Source organism: Rhipicephalus microplus, chromosome 10 (assembly GCF_043290135.1).
Source record: "Rhipicephalus microplus isolate Deutch F79 chromosome 10, USDA_Rmic, whole genome shotgun sequence".
NCBI lineage: Eukaryota > Metazoa > Arthropoda > Arachnida > Ixodida > Ixodidae > Rhipicephalus > Rhipicephalus microplus.
In genome coordinates, this window is record NC_134709.1 from 87,324,493 (window position 1) to 87,345,976 (window position 21,484).

The 21,484-nt window shown below is 49.7% G+C and overlaps 1 protein-coding gene across 1 annotated transcript in view; it reads right to left on the minus strand.

The window, feature by feature from the left end:
* Positions 1 to 5,290: 5,290 nt before the first annotated feature.
* The window catches only part of LOC142774318 (chitinase-3-like protein 1), an 85,232-nt gene continuing 69,038 nt past the window's right edge, over positions 5,291 to 21,484 (minus strand). Inside the window, exon 11 of the mRNA XM_075874712.1 lies at positions 5,291 to 5,664. Within this exon, the coding sequence (XP_075730827.1) occupies positions 5,506 to 5,664 (159 nt within the window). The 3' untranslated portion in view covers positions 5,291 to 5,505. The remainder of the gene's footprint in view (positions 5,665 to 21,484) is intronic.

Sequence of the window (21,484 nt, forward strand, 5' to 3'; positions counted from 1 at the left end):
GACCACCTGGGGTTCTTTAACATGCACCCAAATCTGAGCACACGGGCCTACAACTTTTCCGCCCCCATTGGAAATGCAGCCGTCGCAGCCGGGATTTGATCCCGCAACCTGCGGGTCAGCAGCCAAGTACCTTAGCCACTAGACCACTGCGGCGGGGTGTCTCCTTGGACCAGGCAAAGGCGTTTGACCGGGTGCGCCATGGATACATGATCAAGGTACTCCGCCAGTTCGGGTTCCCGACATGCTTTGTAGACACCATCGCCATCCTGTACAGCAACCTCACATGCCACGTAGTAGTAAACGGCACCCCGACGAGTAACTTTGTATACGAGAGAGGGATCCGCCAAGGATGCCCGCTAGGGCCCTCCCTCTTCGTACTCTCGCTTGAGCCGTTGCTGGTGAACATCGACCGGAACATGCACGTCAGAGGCTTTCCGCTAAGGGGAGGGCCCAACATTAAGGTCCTCGCTTACGCTGATGATGTATCCCTGTTCGTCAGAGACCCGGCAAGCCTGCAAGCTTTTTGGCGAACATTCGCGCACTATGCTGACGTCTCAGGCACGGCCTTGAACATGAGGAAGAGCAAGGCCTTACCATTTAGAACATTCCCTCACGGCGCTCTGGGAGAGTTAAAAAGAGTCGACGCCGTCAAGGTGCTCGGCATATACTTTTGCTGCGGTGGCGTCGCCGACCTAACCTGGCAACGAGCGCTCGAGCGGGCACAGGATGCAATAGCACGCCTCCAACCGAAGGATCTCACGCTTCGTGAGAGGGCCATAGCCGCAATGACAACCATCTGCGCCTTTCCCTGTTATGTAAGCCGAATAGGAGTATTTATTACCTACCAAGACTGCGACACAATTGACGAGTATGATCGGTGCCTACCTGTGGGACGGCTAACCCGCGTCCTTACGTCGAACCCTCCTGCAACTCCCAGCTTCAGAGGGCGGCCTCGGGCTCACGCATGTCCTGACGGCGAGCAAAATGCTTGCCTTGAAAACCGCAAGGGCCTTGTTTCGCGCACCTGATTACGTGGAGAGGCCCTTAATGCGTTACTGGTGCAGTACAAACGCATCGTTCCTGAATCCCGACCGGCCGCTCGCCCCACTCGCCGAGACTCCCTCCGCGTTCTATAAGGCAGCCGTAAACACCATGCGCATGCTAAAAAAGGAGGCCCCTACGTGCGACGTAGACGAGAACCCGCCTGCTCGCATTGTGGAAGAAATCACCAGCAACCAGATAACCCTCGAGGAGAGACGACGGTCGCGGAACTGGAAGCGGAAAGGCAAAACAGATGGGCGTGCCATCCTTTCGTCCGCCCAAGACTTCGCATGGAGGAAAAACTGGAACGTCCTCCCAACCCGCCAGCGCCTCCACAAGTTTGGCATCACGCCTACACCCTGCTGTCTCAATTGTCGCGCGGATGAGACCCTGGCGCATGCCTTATTTGAGTACCCAGCGGTCAAACCGGTTTGGCGCCTGACTGCGAGGGATTTTAAAATCCGTCCTCCCCCATCTCTGAACAGAAACAAAGGCGCCTTTGCAAAGTTAGTGGCCCTCTGCACCATATCCATGGTCTGGAAGCGACGCTGCTTCGCTGAGGGTAGCCGCTCTCCGGTCAGAGCAGCCTTCCCGACCATAGCTCGTATCCGCCACATGGTGTGGCGGCACCTCTCAGACCAAATTGAAGCCAGTGGCGAGGAAAAGTTTCTCCGCCGCTGGCATATGAGGTTTTTTCTCCTGAAAAAAAGGCAAGTTACGCCTGCTGATAACCCCTTTTAAGCGCACGCCAGCCAATGCGTCCCACTGTTTCCTGACCGGCAAACGTAAAGTGCCAATGCCCAACCCCTCCTGTCAATTGTATAATGATGTGTCTCGAATCTGTTCTCTGTACGGATTAACCCCTTAGTTCTCTCGAGCTCGAACAGCGGCGACCATTATTGCACCCTTTTTTCGCTGTAAACGGAAATGAGCTCTTTTCCGCGCGGGCCATACAGCGCTCTTGTAATCTTTGTATAACGAGTGTTCGAATTATCGCGCTTCTGTTGTAATGTACAGTCTAAACGTGTTTTTGCTGTTCATCGGTGTGTTTACCACATGTGTCCGTGATAAGTGTCGGAGAAGAATGATCTGTTTGATTACTTGTCAGAAGTGCTATAAACTTCCCTTTGTTTCGCCCCTAAAAGCAGTATCTATCGGTGCACGTTTCCTTTACGTTTACAGGTTCCTTTTACGGGCTACAGGTTTAGCCATAGGACGTCTGTCTGTCTGTCTGTCTGTCTGTCTGTCTGTCTGTCTGTCTGTCTCTCTGTCTGTCTGTCTGTCTGTCTGTCTGTCTACACCTGCTGAGTGAGTTGTAGAACTACGCAGTTACGCGCCGAGAGAGAGAAGCATGGTGAAAAAGACTGACTGACAGACAGACAGACACACGAATGGACTCTATGAAGCTTCGTCCCACTCATCATCATAGACTCCGTGGATATGCTGTAATCTCTTTTTTTTTTCTTTCAGTTTCAATGCTTTTAAGCAAAACCAGTATGTTGAGAATATCAGAACAGTATGTTCACCACAGAGATGGCGTAATTGAGCATCCGCTTCCGATGGGGCAGGATTTCGGTTCAATTTTTAGGTGTGGCTGAAAACCCACCAGTCATTCCAAATGGGTAAAAAGAGCATTGCGGACTGACGGACGGTGATCTGGGTGTACGAGCTCGAAACCAGACCTTATATGATCGATGTTATCGGCGATTCTCTAGCCCTTCCTTAACCCACCGGAGATATGATGTGCAAGTGGTGTATCCACCGTGTCTGTAATAGAGAGAAATCTATTGTCAGATAGATGGAACAAGTTTATTACGGCAGAAAAGCTTTTGTGTGGACTAGTTAAAATATACTGCAGGTAAAGGTTGCGCTGCAAAGTTAAGGACGAAAAACTGCGCTGACACAGGGAAATCGGTTTCCTTGTGCGAGTCCAGTTGAAGAACTCGACTTTCCAGCGCAGCATTTACCTGTAGTTTATTATGGCCTCTCGTACGCTTGGACGAACAGAGCAAGATCTTGGAACGGAGACACCACGTCCGAACAGGAAGGTACATCTCTGCTGCGTCGTGGGCCCGTTGGATGGCCCGTTGCAGTTAAAGTCCGGAGCTGGTAACAATAACATCCAATGTGGATTGCGGGATGACTTCCCCGCCGCTTGATGAGGGGCGATGCCACATCATATGTTCTAGATTGGCTATACTTACGCTTGATACCTACAAAAAGAGACAAGCTTGCTCTAGCCTATGAAGATTCAGTCGCTTGAAATGACGACCAAGTCGGGTGGCATGGAACAATCTGATCTGGTCCCATGCCACTGAAGTGGTAGTTACATTTCGAAAATTTGCCCAACTAACAAAGTCGTAGTTTGGGCGCTTATTTTACCAACATGGTAAACCGATTCGTACAACCTTTGCAAGCTCTCCACGTGATTCCTTAATGCCTCTGAAGAAAATGAATTTTGGAGACCACTTTTCCCCCCAAATGACATGCATGTATCCTTTGCGATCTTGTATTTAGGTTTTCTGCATTTCGCATTTGTTGGATGACATTGATTTGAGTTGACAAAGTGGGAGTTTATACGCAGTCATTAAATTTTAGAGTGCATTTTGAGCTTTTTTTTTTCAAATGTATTCGCATTTCGATAATGTTCGTTGCGTGCGCACTTCACCAAATTGGTCACATCTTACATTTTCTTACCTTTCAGCTTGCATTTTACCAACACTCAGACTAGGTTAATTTTTTTCTACTAAAACGGGAAGCCACTTCAGCAACATTGTATGTTTCACTGCTCAAAGCACCGCGCCTTTTCTATACCCCGCGACAACTTTCTGTGGCAGCACAGCCAAGGCTACGGAGCCGTAGCACGCTTGTCTTACTGCGCCACAGCATGTAGTCCCTCAACGAAAACGTTTGTATACTGTTCTGGGTAACTAAGATTTTACCATTCGTCACTTACGTTTTTCGCGGATTTATTTTTTAATTAGTGAATAAAAACGTTGCGCAGTAGAAAAAATTTCGTTTCACGCTCACTCAGGTTTTTTGGGGGTTTTTTGGCTTCCGTCGACTCGCGTTTCCTGCGACTCGCGTTTCCTGCAGCGAAACGCGAGCAAACGCGAGAAATCGAAACCGAAACACCCGTCGAAGTGGTCGGACTACTTGGCGCAGTAGCACATGTGCATAGGCTCCGCCCACGTAGCCTTGGCCGTGCTGCCACAGAAAGTTGTCGCCGGGTATAATAAATTCATTTTCGGTGCGTTTTCAATCAAAACTAAAATCTGGTGTTCGTAGACTTTTTCAGAGTGTCATCGCACTTCTGCGAAAGTGATAATGGGTAGACCTCTGACAAACTTGGTAAGCTGTTTTTCAAAGCTCAGTTTCATGTCGATAAAGATGATTTTCGGAGCATGTAACTGAGCCGACAGAATGTTCAGAGAGAAATGTGAATTATGGATCCCGATACACGATGCTGCCCTAGTTAAGCATTCCTTTGCTGCTCACATCTAACAATGACCTGTGAATTGAAACAAATGAAGCCTCCCACATATTTGACCTAATTGCAGCTGCCACAAGTTTGCTTGATTTATCTGCTGCTTGCAATTTTCTTCTGCTTGTTTTTAGGGTAAATAAAGTTGTTTCTTACGTGATCCGTCTAAGTGTGGCACGTGTGTACCTCTGGGTGATCACCAGTCGTACAAGGGGAAAATATTCTAGGTCTACTTCTGAACCCGTAATTTTTTAGGTAGCATGATTCCGGAGACGCAGGTTGTTGAGAATAAGCGTGGCCGAAGGCACCCGAGTTTTCATGCCATAAACTATTTACTAACGTTTTTTTTGCTTACGTAAAGCAAGAGAAAAAAGGAATGCCATTGTGAAAAGCATGTCGTCGCTCACTTTTACATTTTTTTAAGCCACTCACTGTGAAGCGTGTCTTGTGGACTCAACCAGAAGTGGGGGTGAGGCACTGCAATACGAACTTGCCACCTGCTCCCCCCTCCTACCCTCCCACACACCGCCAAATGGGAGACTGTGTGAACACCCATGAATAACAACTACGTACGTTGCAAGGGCAGTTCTTCATATATAGTCAGGAAGTGATACAGGTGTACGCATTGCAAAATGTTTTGAGATTGGACGAGTTGCTTCAGTTTCATCGTTTAAAGCAGCCTAAAAGAGAGACCCAACAAAGTAGAACATGAAATAAACGATTTAAACAACAACTGATAGGTTGTAAAGAGATGTGACTAGTTAGTTTAGCTCATTCTGAGGTTTTATTTTTCTTTTACGCTCCTTCAAACTAAATGATGATGCACGAATGTACAATCTCGGAGTAGCACTCGTTGCAAATCTTTTCTACAAAACTCTACCGACCAAAGTAACATCTCGCTAGACAGCATACGACTTTATTGTGAGGCCCGCGTAAGCCCCTTCACTGCACTGCAATCCTGCACCGAATATTGAAGCGTTTCAAGCGAAGCGCTTATTGTTGCCGAAGTGGCGCATGGCGTGCCTGACGCTCTGCGCGAGCGGGAAGTGCGTCTCGGAGCATATGCCTCGGAAGTCGTCCTTTTCTACTCGCACCAGCATGACGCAAAAGTTGGGGTGGCTGCGCAGCGCCAGCCGCACCTGCGCCAGAGCAAAAACAAACGAGTAAAAAAGTGCTCAATTCAACTTTACTAGGACTCGTGACAGCTACTCACTAGTAGGGCGAAGACTGACAAAACGATGGAGTTGGCTTGCCCGTTTCTCTCCTGCTCTCCCTTACTTCCAATTTTTCCTACTTGCTATGCTATGCTATACAAGGCCGTTCTGTGGATTGCCCTCTCCCTTCTTCTTTTACCTCTCTTTTACTGTCACATCACTCTTTTTCCCTTTCGTTTCTCAGTCCGCATACATGACTACACTGTGCGTTACCCTTTTCACCACTTCGCTCAACTCATCCTACCATCACATCCTTTTTTCACGCCCTTACCGAAAGGTTCTATACAATAATATGCTATGCTTGACTCTCTACACTCCCGCTTTTCCCTCTGTGACCCTTCCGTCCCTTCTCTGTTCCTCTAGCAACGCAGTAATATGTAAATACTTGAACTCGGTAGTCGGGCTTGCCAAATTCCTGTTCAGCGTGTCAGCCCGAATTTTCTGTACTATCACTCGCGGACAAATGAAGAGCTGAGCAGCTACGCTGTAAAACGAAGAGATGAATGAGTTTCTCGGTCGGTTGGCCGGTTGGCCAATAAGCCAATCAATCAGTCAACCAACGTGTCCAGGATTTTGAGACAGGCACCTAGCGCAACCTCTCAAAGGCAGCCACGCGCTTCGCGTTAGTAACTCAAAGAAGATGGATACATTCCGTTCGGTGCAGATGGACGACCAGTGGAGATGAGGGCACTCCTGCAACTGATCTCGCCGACATTCTTGTCAGCGTTCGTAACAATTGCGCTGCTGCTTGGGCGTTTTCTTTTTTTCATTTTGTGTATCTGATTCGCGTCGCTTATTTTCATCGTGCATGCACTCCGCGGAACAGCGCTTCGATGGCCATTTAAATATCTTCCCACATTGCTTGTGAGGATACTTTAACCGCTTATGGTAAAGAAATGCCACGAAGATTTAGTGGTCCAACGACCCTGAAAGCATTGTGGTAGCGTACGGGAATTCTAGCAGAATGTTTCTGCTTGTTTCTATTGTAATAAATGCGAAGCATTTCTTAGCGGACTTCGGTGACTTTGGGCGTATATATCTATCTAGCCCTTTACGCTTGTGTGCTCTCGTAGTCACCCCCTTAACTTGGAGTAAGCCGAAATTAGCATGGTAGGTTAAGATGGTTTCACAAATATGACACGCTGGTCAAGGCGTAAATAATGTCACAATCCCGTCGCGTACGTCGTCAAACACTTCCCGCCAGACAGTGGCACATACCCGCGGGTGGGCATGTGCCGCTGGCATGCGGGTATGTGCCACAAGTGATTGACACTTAGTATCTACCCAGGAACAACGAGAACACACAATGCCAATTTTAACGCGCGAGCGTTACCAAAAATCGGCTATGCGAAGCACGAATGAGAATTGATATGTAATTTTCAAAGTCAGCACAACGTTAGGAGGCGGACTTAAATTATCCCGTACATGGCTTCCATGTCTTGATTGTCTTGTTTGAACATGTCATTCACATTCGCCACCCATTGACGTCACGTGATACGAAATTTAGTATAAGTGGAGCTAGCAAAAGGGGCGCGAGCGCGCTATGAGTGTAGCATGCAGTCATTTTAAATGACACTCATGTCATAATTATCATGTTTGAACGGGCCATTTACCTTCGTCGTCTATTTACGTCACGTAATACCAAATTTGGTATATATGAGGAGCAAGCAAAATGGCCGCGAGCGCATCAAGGGCCCGATATACTCCAATGTAGCGTTGACGCACGCGCACGCTGGGCACAGCGACGCTACGTTAGCAAAACGCGAGCACTGTGTAGTCCTACGCCAGGTGCGACAAGCGTTCGTCGGCGCGGCCCGACGGCAACCGGCGCGAAATGCGACGTGCTGGATCTCGCGCCGCGTTACCCAGACAACACTGCGCCTCCCTCTTTTCGTGACGGAGGAGCGCTGGACGCGCTGAAACGTGCATGCGTCAAAGCAACGCAACGCGGCGCGCACCTGCGAGTGAATGGCAGGACCGGCACCTGGCGTGGCAAAGCCGGCGTGACACGACGAAATGAACGCCAGCGCGCACGCGCACCACGTCACGTCGAAATGTATTGACGTCTTGACTGTGGCATGCAGTCATGTTCTCACATGACACGCATCTCATGATTCTCATGTTTGCACCAGTCACATACCTTTGCCATTCATTGGCGTCACGTAATTCCAAATTTGGCATATGCGAAGCTAGCAAAACGGCCGCAAGTGCATCATCAAGGTGGCATGTAGTCATGTTTTTACATGACACGCATGCCATGATTACCATCTTTGGATGTGCCATTTACCTATGTCGTCCGTTCGCGTGGCGTGATACCGAGTTTGGTACATGTGAAGCTAGCGAAACGGCCACGAGCGCATCATGAGCGTAGCGTGTAGTCATGTTGTTACATGACAAGCATCTCATGTTTATCATGTTTGCACCAGTATCCTACCGTCGTCATCCATTCACGTCCCGTAATACCAAATTTGGTATAAATGTAGCTAGCGAAACGGCCGCCACTGCATCATGAGCGTGGCATGCAGTCATGTTGTTACATGACACGCATGTCATGATTTTCATGTTAGGGCCTGTCGCTTGTGTTCGCCATGCAATTATGTTATACCATACCAGTTTTGCGACATGCCATGTGAACGAAACTATCGCAAGAGCTGCAGGATCGTGAAATGTAATTCATGACATCCACGACATACATGTCATGATTTTCATGTGGCTAGTCAAATATGTTCGTCATACAGTCATGATGTGGCATACCAAGTTTGGTATTGATACAGTTATCGAAACTGCCAGGAGAGATAATGTCGTAGGCGAATAGATAGATAGATAGATAGATAGATACGCTCAAAGTCAGCGAAGTTCGCTAAAAAAGCTTCACATTTAAAACCTGACATCGTAGCGCTGACCCCACGAACGCAAAGAATAAATGTCAGGGTCCCAGCTGGAATCGAACCCAAGCATTCTGCGCGGCAATGAAGTATTTTACCACAGAGCTACGCCAGGTCTCGGAACTAGTTTTCAAATAGACGCTAATATTTTTGAAACGCCGATTGTGGTTGCAGTGCTGCCTACCCAATTTTATAAACATGTACTGATTTGAACCAACCATCACGTCGGTTAAACGTCAAATTGTGGTTGGTTGCCATGCTTTAAAGTTGATTTATGTAGCAGTGTCCAGGGCTGGAATATTCGCGAGCATGAGTGCTTCATATCGGCTTCCGGTGTTGCTAATACGCATGTTCCTATTGGCATAGCTGCGCAAGTGCAAACAACTGATTATATAAACATCTGCAACTCTTCAACATATGCATGTCTGTGCGTGGAACGTTTTTACTTGTATTTACCGTCAATTCATCACGTGTCACTGAATGAAAAATTGCAACGTGGTCCGCTTCCATCCGCATGCTTCGCATAACGTTGATTTACAAGTACGTATGGGATCAACACGGACTAAATTTCAAGGCCGAGGGGACGCGGCGTTTCAGCGCGCGCGTGAGAAGCATGTCACGTCGGCTCCGTCAGAAATCGACGATAGTTGTGGACTTTTGGCAAATATCCACCAGAAACCAGGTTCAGCGTTTTGGCGAAGCCATCAGGAACCTCTGGATACCTATTTTATCCAGGTAGGCCCATTTTCCGCCAATCTACGACTGGTTCAACACCACGCGACACCCGAGCCCGGCTAAGCCTAACGCCGACGAGGCTTACGCCCGGGCTCCCCAGCCATGGCAGCGTCCACGAAGACAGGCTACGAACCAAGCACGATGCAGTGGGTTGACATCGAGGTGGCAGAAACACGGGAAGACCCCATACCAGGTGAAGACGAACATCTTCAGATCATGGTTCGCCAACTGCAAGAGAAGCTCGCTAAAATGAAGCCCCGAGGCTCGACGGCCGCCGCCCAGCCACAGGCTCGCAAAACAGGATCAACACCCGCAGCTTGCGTTGAGTCCCCGCGGCAGCTGGCGACGTGGAAGCCAACACACACGCCTCGAATCCGGTCGGACGAGTTGGTTATTGTGCTTAAACCAAAAATAACCATGGATCTGCACGCTGCGTTCGGGCCAGGCGGGATTGGCACAGCAGTGCAACGCTTCACCGACAGCACCACGAACGCTGGTATCTCCGTGTCGCCGGTGTGGGACCAAAACATCGTTGTTGTAGGTGTGAAAACGGAAAGCCTGGCCTCGAAGCTCATCGGGGACATCACGCTGACGATTGGGGACCACCAGGTACCATTTCAAGGACATTTGAAATCAGCCGGAGAAACCTGCAAGGGTGTCGTCACCGTCGCAGACAATGAAACTTCGGAATCCCTTCGACGCAAGCTCGAGTGGATCGACGGCGAAATTTTGTATGTGCGAAAACTCGGAACATCCAACGTTGCAGTGGTAACCTTCAAAAGACGCCGCGTTCCAAGATTCATTCACTACTGCTCTGAAAACGTGCCAGTGCGCTACTACAAGAAAACGGTTCCGGCATGTTACCGGTGGGGAACGGTGGGCCACAGACCGGATGCGTGCCCCAATCCAGACAATCAGCGGTGCATTCATTGTGGTGCGAAGGTGGAACTCAGTCCGGAGGGCCCAGCGAAGCACGACTGTCAACCCGAGTGCCTTATATGCGGTGAAAACCATTTCACCGGCTCAGCGCAGTGCGTCGGAAAATTCCGGAAGGCATGGAAGCCCGCTCAAACACAGCGGCAACATGGACTAAAAAACAAGCAAGAAGAGCCCTCAGCCCCTCTCAGGACTGACGAAAAAGCTAAGCCCATGCATAACAAGCCCAGGCCGATCAAAGCCCCAGCCGGACAGAAGTCGAGGCCGCCTACCTTCGGCGCCGAAGATTTCCCGTCACTGGCAAACCCGCCCAAACAGGTGAGCAATTGGGTAGGGGTCTCCTCTCAGTCTCTCACCACCACTGCCTCCCCCTCCAATTCTGAAATTTCAAAACAATTGGAAGCCATGAAAAAACGCAATTTAAACTCTAGAACGCGAAAATCGGGCGCTGAAGGCGTCGCAGGCTGCTACTCCTCCTCCACCGTCGGAACCGGTGGCTATGCACACCTCCGACTGCTCGGACGATGAGCAGGACACTCAGTCAGACCTATCGGGTAACACTAGTGTGTCTAAAACTGTAGTAGGTGCTTCGAGCGACATAGAAGGTCGACTAAGCAGACTGGAGGCTAAGCTTGAGGAGCAGAGCAAAATGATCCTAGAACAAACCAAGCGCACAGTACAAGACATTATTCCGCAGCAGCCGAACCTATCAGTTCAAGCCGCTATGCAAGACCTCAAGCAAAGCATTTTGCCAATTCTCACAGCCAGTGTACTACAAACCGTTCAAAATTGGCTCACACCCCAATTGGACCAACTCAAAACTAGCATTAAGACAACAGAACAACCCCGACGCAAAATTGTTCATCCTAACCTGGCAAATTCTGAATCCGAGAACAACATAGCCCAGTCGTTAACCAACCAAACTGAGTCCCCCACGCCTCTCCAGGCTCCCACGCTGGATGCAGTGGCGAAAATGACACCTCCTCAATAATAAATTCATGATGGCAGGCAATTCTAAACATAATAGTAAAAGCTCCAAACAACAGCAACTCGATATTTTCCAGTGGAACTGCAAGGGGTTTAAAGATAGGAAAAAGAGAGCCACTCTTAACCTTTTCCTGCAGAATTGACATTTTACCCCCGCAGTTTTGGCGCTACAAGAAACCGGCTTACAGGCGAAATTGCCTGGTTACAACTCATTTCAGGGAAGTGCGTCCACCTGTGTTCTCGTACACAAGGAGTATACCGCTTGTCAGATAGACCTTGATCTGTCAGAGGCGCATGAATACACAATGGTCAAAGTCCTTCCCAATAAAAGACGAGATCCTAGCTTGTACATTCTAAATGTATACAGTTCTCCAAAATCTAGGCAATGTGTCTTCAACGAAATGTTTTATAAAGCGATTAAAGAAGCAGATACGAACCCACTAGTGATTTTGGGCGACTTTAACGCCCCCAGCTATCATTGGGGTTACACCCGCGAAGTCCCCAAGGGACGGAAATTGGCAGAACTCATATCCACTCTTCGTCTATCGCTTCTCACAGATCCAATAAAACCCACTAGAATCGGGAATTCTGTAAACTGAGATACTTGCCCGGATCTATCACTGACTAAGAACATTTCCTACGAAACATGGAAAAACTTAGAAGAAACGCTCGGCAGTGATCACTGTCTTCTCAGAATCACACTCTCCGGCAACATAGGCCGTAGAAAATGGAGCCAAGCTAAGCTGACAGATTGGACAGCCTTCCGCTTACACGTGATCCCCTCTGTGCCAGGGGCGGGAGGATATACGGGATGGGCAAAACAGCTCCTTGCAGCCAATTCCAAGTGTCTTAAAACTATAAAGACAACGGATGACACCCCCGCCGTCGATAAGTACCTGCTCCACCTTTGGGACGCCCGCAGAAGCTTAACTAAACGTTGGCGGAAAAACAAACTCAACCGCAAGTCTAAACTTAGAATAGCCAATTTGAGTAAGCAAGCGGATGAATATGCTGCACAACTGAATGAATCCAACCGGATAGAACGGTGCAATGTTGTAGCTAAAGAAATGAATACAAAGAAACCATGGCGCCTTTTTCGAACTCTCGTGGACCCCGCCCAAACCCGAGGAGAAGCGCAAAAGCAGCTCCGTCGAGCCCTGCACAGTTTCCAGGGAACCAACTCCCAGCTGGCTGATGATTTGTGTGCTAGATACCTACGTCGCACCACGGATCCCAACAGGAACGCATAAGAATACGCAGGTAGAGAAAACAGTCAGCTCGATGCCCCTTTCGAAATGTGCGATCTGAAAGCAGCACTGAAAAAAATGCGCAGGGGCACTGCCCCGGGCCGAGACCTGATCACGGTAAAACTGTTAGCAAATCTGTCAGACGATTCTTATCGGCATCTATTGCAATACATTAACGCGATCTGGGATGGCCAACCACTGCCAACTGAATGGAAAACAGCAGTTGTCACATTCATCCCCAAACCAGGCAAGCAAATCAGCACCGACAACCTCAGACCTATATCATTAACTTCATGTGCCGGCAAATTGATGGAAACAATGGTTAGAGACCGTCTCGCCACGTACCTCGAGAGCAAGGGGCATTTCGCAGATTCCATGTTTGGCTTTAGGCCCCACCTGTCTGCGCAAGATATCCTCTTGCAACTAAAACGAGACATTATCCAACCCATTTCCTCGACGCACAATGACAGAGCAACCCTTGCACTCGACCTTAAAGGCGCATTCGACAACGTTAAATATGAAAGCATCCTGAAGAACGTGAGTAGTGTCCATTGCGGTAAGAAAGTATTTGCCTACATCAGAGACTTCCTGTCTGAAAGACTGGCGTTCATTCGCATAGACAACGAGGAACATGGACCATTCCAAATGGGGATGCGGAGAACCCTGCAAGCAGCTGTCCTGTCTCCACTGCTATTCAACATTGCCATGATGAAGCTCCCGCAAGCTTTGGCAGTAGTGGAAGGAATATACCATGCAATATACGCCGATGATATAACAATCTCGACGAATCGGGGCAGTTTAGGAGAAATTGAAGACCGCCTGCAGCAGGCCGCCTTTATTGTGGAGGACTATGCGGCCCAGTGTGGGTTGCAGTGCGCTCCAACCAAATCTGAATTCCTGCATATCAGAGAAAACATTAAAGATAGGACGACCCTGAACTTAATGGTATCAGGATCAGCAATACGAGAGGTTTCAGAACTACGAATCCTTGGCCTTCTGATTCCCAACAGAACAAAAAACAGCACCACGCTAGACAAGCTACGGAAAATTGGAGAACAGGTAGGGCACATGATCCGCCGAGTGTCAAACAAGCGCGGGGGGCTACGAGGAAGGGACGCGATTCGGCTCGCCAATGCTTTTGTAACTAGCAGGATTCTATATTCAATACCGTACTTACGAATGACTAAACACGAAGAGAACAGAGTCGATGCTATTCTTAGGAAAGTAATTAAGCGCGCACTTGATTTACCCATCAGCACTTCAAATCAGAAACTCTCTGCATTGGGAGTCTTTAACTCTATACAAGAGTTCCGAGAAGCCCACCTCACAAATCAGTATACGCGTCTTACGCAGACGCCCCCCGGGCGGCGCCTACTGGACCGCCTCTTGATCCGGCACGAATGCGAAATCGAAAACGCGGAGCGTATTACTGAACTTTGGAGAACAAAACTCTGGGTGTCCCCGCTTCCCCGCAATATGACCAGGAAGGCGCACCAGGGTAGAAGGCAAGCGCGCGCTGAGGCACTTGAACAACGTCTTGGCTCCCGTAATGGGGTCTATTACGTCGATGTGGCCGGGCCGTCACCTAGGGGATACTACACGGCGGCGTTAATACATCAAGGAACGCAGGTGGACGGCCTCACTTTCAAAGCCACAAGCTCAAGTAAGGCGGGGGAGGTGGCCATTGCACTGGCAGTATCCCATCCAAACTCAAAACAAATGGTTACAGACTCTCGAAGAGCCTGCGAGAGCTATCTTGCAGGAGAAATCTCTCCATTGGCTAATATACTTTAAAATCCAGCATCAGGAACCGCGATCCTACCCCAAAACGTCTTATATGGACTCCGGGACATCAGGGTCTACAGGTTAACGAGGCTGCACATGCAGCGGCCCGCGTGCTTACTTCCCGGGAAACTCCCCGTTCCCCTGATAGACCTGAACGTCCCACACCTTTAACACGGTTTCGAGAAATCAAAGGATACTACATTGAGCAACGCCGCTTGTATCCCACACCAGCGAAGGGACTCTCGAAAACGGAGGAGCGCATCCTGCGGCGCCTACAGACAAATACGCTGCTCTGTCCAGCCATACTAAAATATTATGACCCTAAAATAATTGGGCAGTGCCAGTACTGTGGGGAAGTGGCCAACACTTACCATATGGTCTGGGCCTGCAAAATGAACCCAAAATTAACCCCCTTTCCCAACCCCACCAAAGAGGACTGGGAGACGACCCTACTCAATAGCTCCACACTAGAGGAACAGCGAACTCTAGTGCAGCGGGCTCGGGTGGCGGCCTCAACTAATGACGTCCCGGACTAAGGATGTCAACCAGCCCGGTGGGGATAAGGGCTATCTGGCACAGCCAGCATCAATAAAGGTTTTTTCCTCCTCCTCCTCAAGGCCGAAAGGCTGCCGCAGTGACGTCAGAGGTTGGGGGTCCAGTTGCCCAACTGAGCATGCTCAGTAAGACTTTATTTTCCACATCTTTTATTCGGCCCAATCGAGTCGCAGCAGCTGCGAGAGCAGGACCGTTGGTTCTCCTAAAACGTGAACGAAACACAGGCTTTCCGCCGCGTTCGCGGCGTAACTGGGCCCCCAACCTCTGACGTCGCTGTGGCAGCCTTTCGGCCTTGAAATTTAGTCGGCGTTGATGGGATCTGCTGAATATTTTTTTTATATTCAGTTACACTTTGAGAACTGACCTCAGGTGCAATGTTTTTTTTCCTGGGTTGATGCGTGAAAACGTGGTCAGTACCTACTCGAGGCGTGCTTCGCGCCTGTCCCAGAGTCCTAACCAACGAACCAATCCCCCCATTCAATCAATGCTAAAAAATGCTTTCCTCATTGATGGATTTTGCCCGAATGTTCGCACGAAGGCTCTATATGTCCACGAATCGAGCGAAGTATATCTTTCAAATTCCTAGCTAGGATGACTTGTTTCACAAATAAGTAGAAAATACAGCAAACAAAAAAGGTGAAATTGGCTCGAACACGTTCTAGGCTTGAAATATAATCAGGATGATATTGAAGACTGATCTGGTTGTTCTTACGCCTTAGTAAAGCGATGCAGATTAGTTTAGAATACCTATAAGTCATTGCTAGGCTTTAGATAGCTGATGTTAGGTTTTTATCAACGTGAATTCTTAGCGCCGAGAAGTTTGAATTAAACGACAGACAATCACATACACGACACGGATGTCATGTGTGTGAACTGCCATTTGATAAGCAGAATGTTACCTTATTCATTTTTGGTATACCAGTGTTAAGTAGTGGGATTTACCAAACTTCTATGACACACACCCTTTTATTGGTGTCATCCATCAGCAGATTTGGAGCACTCTTTGCGACATGCGGAGCAAGTCTGTTTCATTGGCAGAACGAGAGTGCTCTCTGTGTGTTACATTGGCAGTTCCAGAATAGTGTGGGCATTTAGTATACGCATCCTGTTCACCGGTACATTATCTTCATTATCATGTGTGGCTCATGCGTCCCCATCGTTGTCGCGTAGCATCATCATCTTGGCTCAATCATCGTAGCTGTCGGCTGCCGGTTCCTCGGGCCTAATAAAAGGTAATCCAGACCAAGACTTCATACGTGGTGGAGAGTGCTGTTAGATTCCTCGTCATCCTCTCGACCACTCTACCCCCTGGAGCTAGGTTCAGGTCACCGCTTGGGCCAGGTGTCCGGAAATATGTCGCACCAAGATGAGGCCGGTGCTGCAGCCGTTCCCACTCAACCACCGCGTGCCGCGCCTTCTCACGTCATCAACAGCCTCCAGCGTGAGCCCCATCCCTTCGCTGGTATGCGCGGGGAAGATGTGGAAGAATGGCTGGACGATTTCGAACGTGTCGGCGCTGCTAACCGGTGGGATAACGCCTACAAACTCGCTCACGTGTCATTCTACCTCACGAGTGTCGCGAAGACGTGGTTCCTCAACCACTTCATCGACATCCCCGACTGGTCAGCCTTCAAAGATCAGCTTCGCCATGTCTTTGGCACACCGGCTGTTCGTTCGGCTCTCGCAAAGAAAGCTCTCGCGACTCGGAAACAGCACATTGAGGAGTCGTACACATCCTACATCGAGGATGTTCTTTGATTTTTCCGCCGGGTTGACACACCAATGACAGAATCAGACAAGGTGCGCCAGCTTCTTAAGGGGATTGCACCCGTCGCATTCAATGCCCTAGCGATCCAGAATCCGGCTACCGTTGCTGACGTTGCGACAACCTGTCAGTGCCTCGAAGAACTTGAGTCTATGCGCCTACAATCAGACAGTGACGCGGCCCGTATTAAGACTGATACAAACCTGCGAGACATGATAAGGGCGATTATACGTGAAGAATTAGAATCAATGGGATTCACACTACCTTCAGTGTGTCCCGTTCAGTCCTCTTCAACGTCATTGCGGGATGTCATCAGGGAAGAGCTCACGTCCATGAACCACATGGCCAACCTGCAGCCCATTGTCTCTCGTACTCTACCATCGTTCCCGCACACCGCCGCCGCACCACCAGGCACCGTCAGCTCGACGTCCCCGCCACGAACATACGCGTCGGTTGCTGCCGCACCTCCCACAAGCTTTCCCACGAGCTTTTCATCACCACCGCGTGAGCCGTCACCTGTCCCTCTGACTTCTCTCTCTCCTGGTGCATTTAGCGCAAGCTACTACCCTCCTCATCGATCGACTCGGCCTACGTGCTATTATTGCGGCTATCGTTGTCACATTGCACGCTTTTGCCGCAAGCGCCAGCAAGACGAGCGCCGAGGGTATGACATACGCGAACGGGACTATACCGCAGGAGCCTTGTACCAGGGTCGCCGTTATTCGTCACCGCCGCGTCGGTCTCCATCTCCACCAGAATCGGGTGAACTGCGCAGTAGTCACCGATCAACCCGACGCCGTTCACCGTCGCCTTACCGGCGCTCTTCTTCTCCTCTTCAGCCTGCTTCCCTTACTTCTGATCGGCGTTCGGAAAACTAAGCGATGCAGTTTTTGGAGGACAAACTGCATTCCAACACAGGACTCCAATTCCTCCAGCACGCCCCTACAATATGATTGCGGTCACAGTTGAGGGAGTGGACGTTGATGCTTTGGTGGACACTGGGGCTGCGTTTTCTGTTATTCGTGCTGATTTGTGTGCCCGTCTTGGAAAAGTCACGACGCCTTATGATGGACCGACACTGGTTACAGCCCAGGGAACAATGATTCGCCCTTCCGCTCTCTGTACTGCCCATGTACTAATCGACGAAATTCTTCATCATATAGAATTTGCTGTGCTATCCCCGTGCTCCCATGAACTCATTTTAGGCTGGGACTTTCTTTCCTCTGCTTCTGCGGCTATTTGCTGTGCACAACGTGTCGTCCATCTTACTGACACGGACCACTTGCTCAAAGACGAAACCTACAGGCCACTTCGACTCATCGCTGCAGTAGACATCGAGTTACCACCAAACGAACATCAATTAGTGACAGTTTTGTCCAACGACGTCGACTCTAGTGACATTTTGGTCACTCCGTCACCGTGTTGCCTTGATAAAGGCATAGCTCTGGCATCAGGTGTGGCTCGCTTCAACAATGAATCAACTGTCCTCGCTGCTACCAACACCACAGAAGATAAAATTTTACTACCACGGGGCACTACTGTCGCCTGCGTTGCCGATCTGCAGCCTGTGTGCGTTGTGCCTCTTACCGCTGTCTCCTCTAAAGGCCATCCTGCAGATCATGCTGCTTCCTCGGCCTTTACAGCAGCCATCAACAAAGACTTGAATGACTCACAGGAGCAGCAGCTGCTTGATTTGTTGGAAAAGCATGCAAACTCCTTTGACGTTCATTCATCCACCCTGGGCCAGACAACTGCTACAGCACATCGTATTCAGACCGACGGAACATCCATTGTGCACCACCGTCCGTACCGCGTCTCTCTAGCTGAACGAAAAATCATTGAAGAAAACGTAGACGATATGCTCCAACGGGAGATAATCCGACCCTCAACCAGTCCTTGGTCGTCGCCCATCGTTCTGGTACGTAAAAAAGACGGTTCCGTACAATTTTGTGTTGATTACCGAGCACTCAATAAGATCACTAGAAAGGACGTATACCCCATGCCACGCATCGACGACGCCCTAGATTCCTTACAGTGTGCTGAATACTTTTCGAGCCTCGACTTGCGTTCCGGCTATTGGCAAATCCCCATGCATGAAGATGATAAAGAAAAAAACTGCGTTTGCAACCCCGGACGGCCTATACGAATTCAATGTTATGCCGTTCGGTCTATGCAATGCGCCCGCAACTTTTGAGCGCATGATTGACACCGTGCTGCATGGCCTGAAATAGAAGACTTGCCTATGTTACCTCGATGACATTGTTGTCTTTTCATCGACGTTTCCTCAACATCTGCAACGCTTGGACGAGGTCCTGACTTGTCTTGCGGGCGCTGGTCTTCAAATTAACACCAAAAAGTGCCATTTCGACAGCAGATCTATCAAGGTACTCGGTCATATTGTGAGCAAGGACGGAATTCGCCCAGACCCTGATAAAACTGCTGCAGTGCTTCGCTTCCCTCGCCCTGACAAACCAAAAGATTTGCGAAGTTTCCTTGGTCTCGCCTCTTACTTTCGGCGATTCATACAAAACTTTGCCTCCATAGCCGCACCACTTCATAAGCTACTTGCTTCCGGTATGTCCTTTCAGTGGTCTCAGGAATGTGAATCGGCTTTCGACAGGTTGAAGAGTGGCCTCACGACCGACGCTGTACTTGCTCATTTTTACGATGATGCACCGACCTTCCTGCACACAGACGCTAGCGGCCGCGGTTTAGGAGCCGTGCTCCTGCAACGCGACAACTCTTCGCGAGAGCGAGTCGTTGCATACGCCAGCCGCGTCCTCTCCGCAGCCGAGAGGAACTACACGATCACCGAGCAGGAGTGCCTCGCCATCGTTTGGTCAGTACAGAAATTTCGTCCATATCTGCACGGCCGCCATTTCACCATTGTGACCGACCACCATGCTTTATGTTGGCTTTCGACACTCAAGAACTTGTCGGGACGCCTCGGATGCTGGATTCTACGCCTCCAAGAATATGATTTTGAGATCGTGTACAAGTGTGGCAGAAAGCATAGTGACGCCGATGCTTTTTCTTGCTGCCCACTACCAGCGACACCACTCGGGGTTTCCGCCATCAAATTGCACAACACGCCCTCGGAGTCCACGTCTACGGCGATTTCCTCTCTCGCCTCCATGGACCAGCTGCCTTCGGACGACCCGCACGATTTTCCTTCTCGACAGTTGGCTGACCCATACTTTCGACGTATTATAGACTACCTCACTGGCAGTTCCCGTCCACCTAATGCAAGGCTCCGTCGCCAACTCTTGCAATTTAAGCTAGACAACTCGGTGCTGTACCGCAAAATTTACCATCCTGACGGTCAGCGCTGGGTTCTCGTTCTACCCCGATCGCTTCGGTCCGAAGTCTTCAGGGCACTTCATGATCATCCGACTGCTGGTCACCTTGGTTACCATAAAACCTACGATCGCCTTCGAAGTCGGTTTTATTGGCCAGGCATTACCACTAGTGTAGCTCGGTACGTCGGGTCCTGCACTACCTGCCAATGTAGAAAACTACCAACATCTGCTCCCGCCGGTAAACTACAGCCTCTTCCGTGCCCAGCCACACCATTCGAAGTTGTAGGCGTCGATCTTTATGGCCCCCTCCCAGTCAGTGCTGCTGGAAACCGGTGGATAGTAACAGCCATTGACCATTTGACGCGCTACGCCGAGACGGCATCCGTTACTACAGGTTCAGCTTCTGAGATTGCCGATTTCATCCTCCGAGCCATTATACTGCGTCATGGTGCTCCACGTGTGTTGCTCAGTGACCGTGGAAGGGCCTTTCTTTCACAACTAGTGAACGAACTTCTTCAGACCTCCGGCACTACTCACAAGACTGCCTCTAGTTATCATCCCCAGACTAACGGCCTCACTGAGCGATTCCACCGCACTCTTGCTGACATGATCGCCGACTATATTCAACCAGACCACAAAACCTGGGACGTTGTTCTACCATTCGTCACTTTCGCCTACAATACGGCCATTCAGCGAACAACCAGCTACTCGCCATTTTACCTAGTTTATGGACGCTCCCCTACTTCTTTCCTGGACGTCTCCTTCTTTACCTCCCAAGCGAACTCATCTCCATCCTCTTCAGAGGAATACGTTTCACGACTCGCACAGTGCCGCCAACGAGCTCGTATAAACACTGAAGCCCGCCAGCAAGACAGAAAGCTAGTTTATGATGAATCGCATCGTGATGTATCCTTCCAACCTGGAGACGAAGTGCTCCTTTTGACGCCTGTTCGCACACCTGGTTTGTGCGACAAATTTGAGCCTCGGTTTATTGGGCCGTACACTGTTCTTGAAGAGACTTCACCAGTGAATTATCGCGTGACGCCACTTGTAGCCCCAGCAGATCGCCGTTATCGAACTACAGAGGTCGTCCATGTCTCCCGTATGAAGCCCTTCATGCGACGTTTTTTGCCCCTTGACTTGCCGCGGCCAGGCTGGCCGCTTTCACGTGGGGGAATTGATGTGGGCATTTAGTATACGCATCCTGTTCACCGGTACATTATCATCATTATCATGTGTGGCTCATGCATCCTCATCGTTGTCGCGTAGCATCATCATCTTGGCTCAATCATCGTAGCTGTCGGCTGCCGGCTCCTCGGGCCTAATAAAAGGTAATACAGACCAAGACTTCATAATAGCTTTGTCGCGAGATACACACCATGGAGCAACTTTTTCTACTCCGCAAAAACGGTGGATTCGACCGGCAGTTGTCAGCGCCACGTGCCCTGAAACGGGACCAACTACGGGCGCGCCAACGGACGCCGGTCGCGTCGGTTGCGTACCGCGTTGGACCTCACATTTTGCTCCCCAGGTGGTCGAAATTTCCGGAGC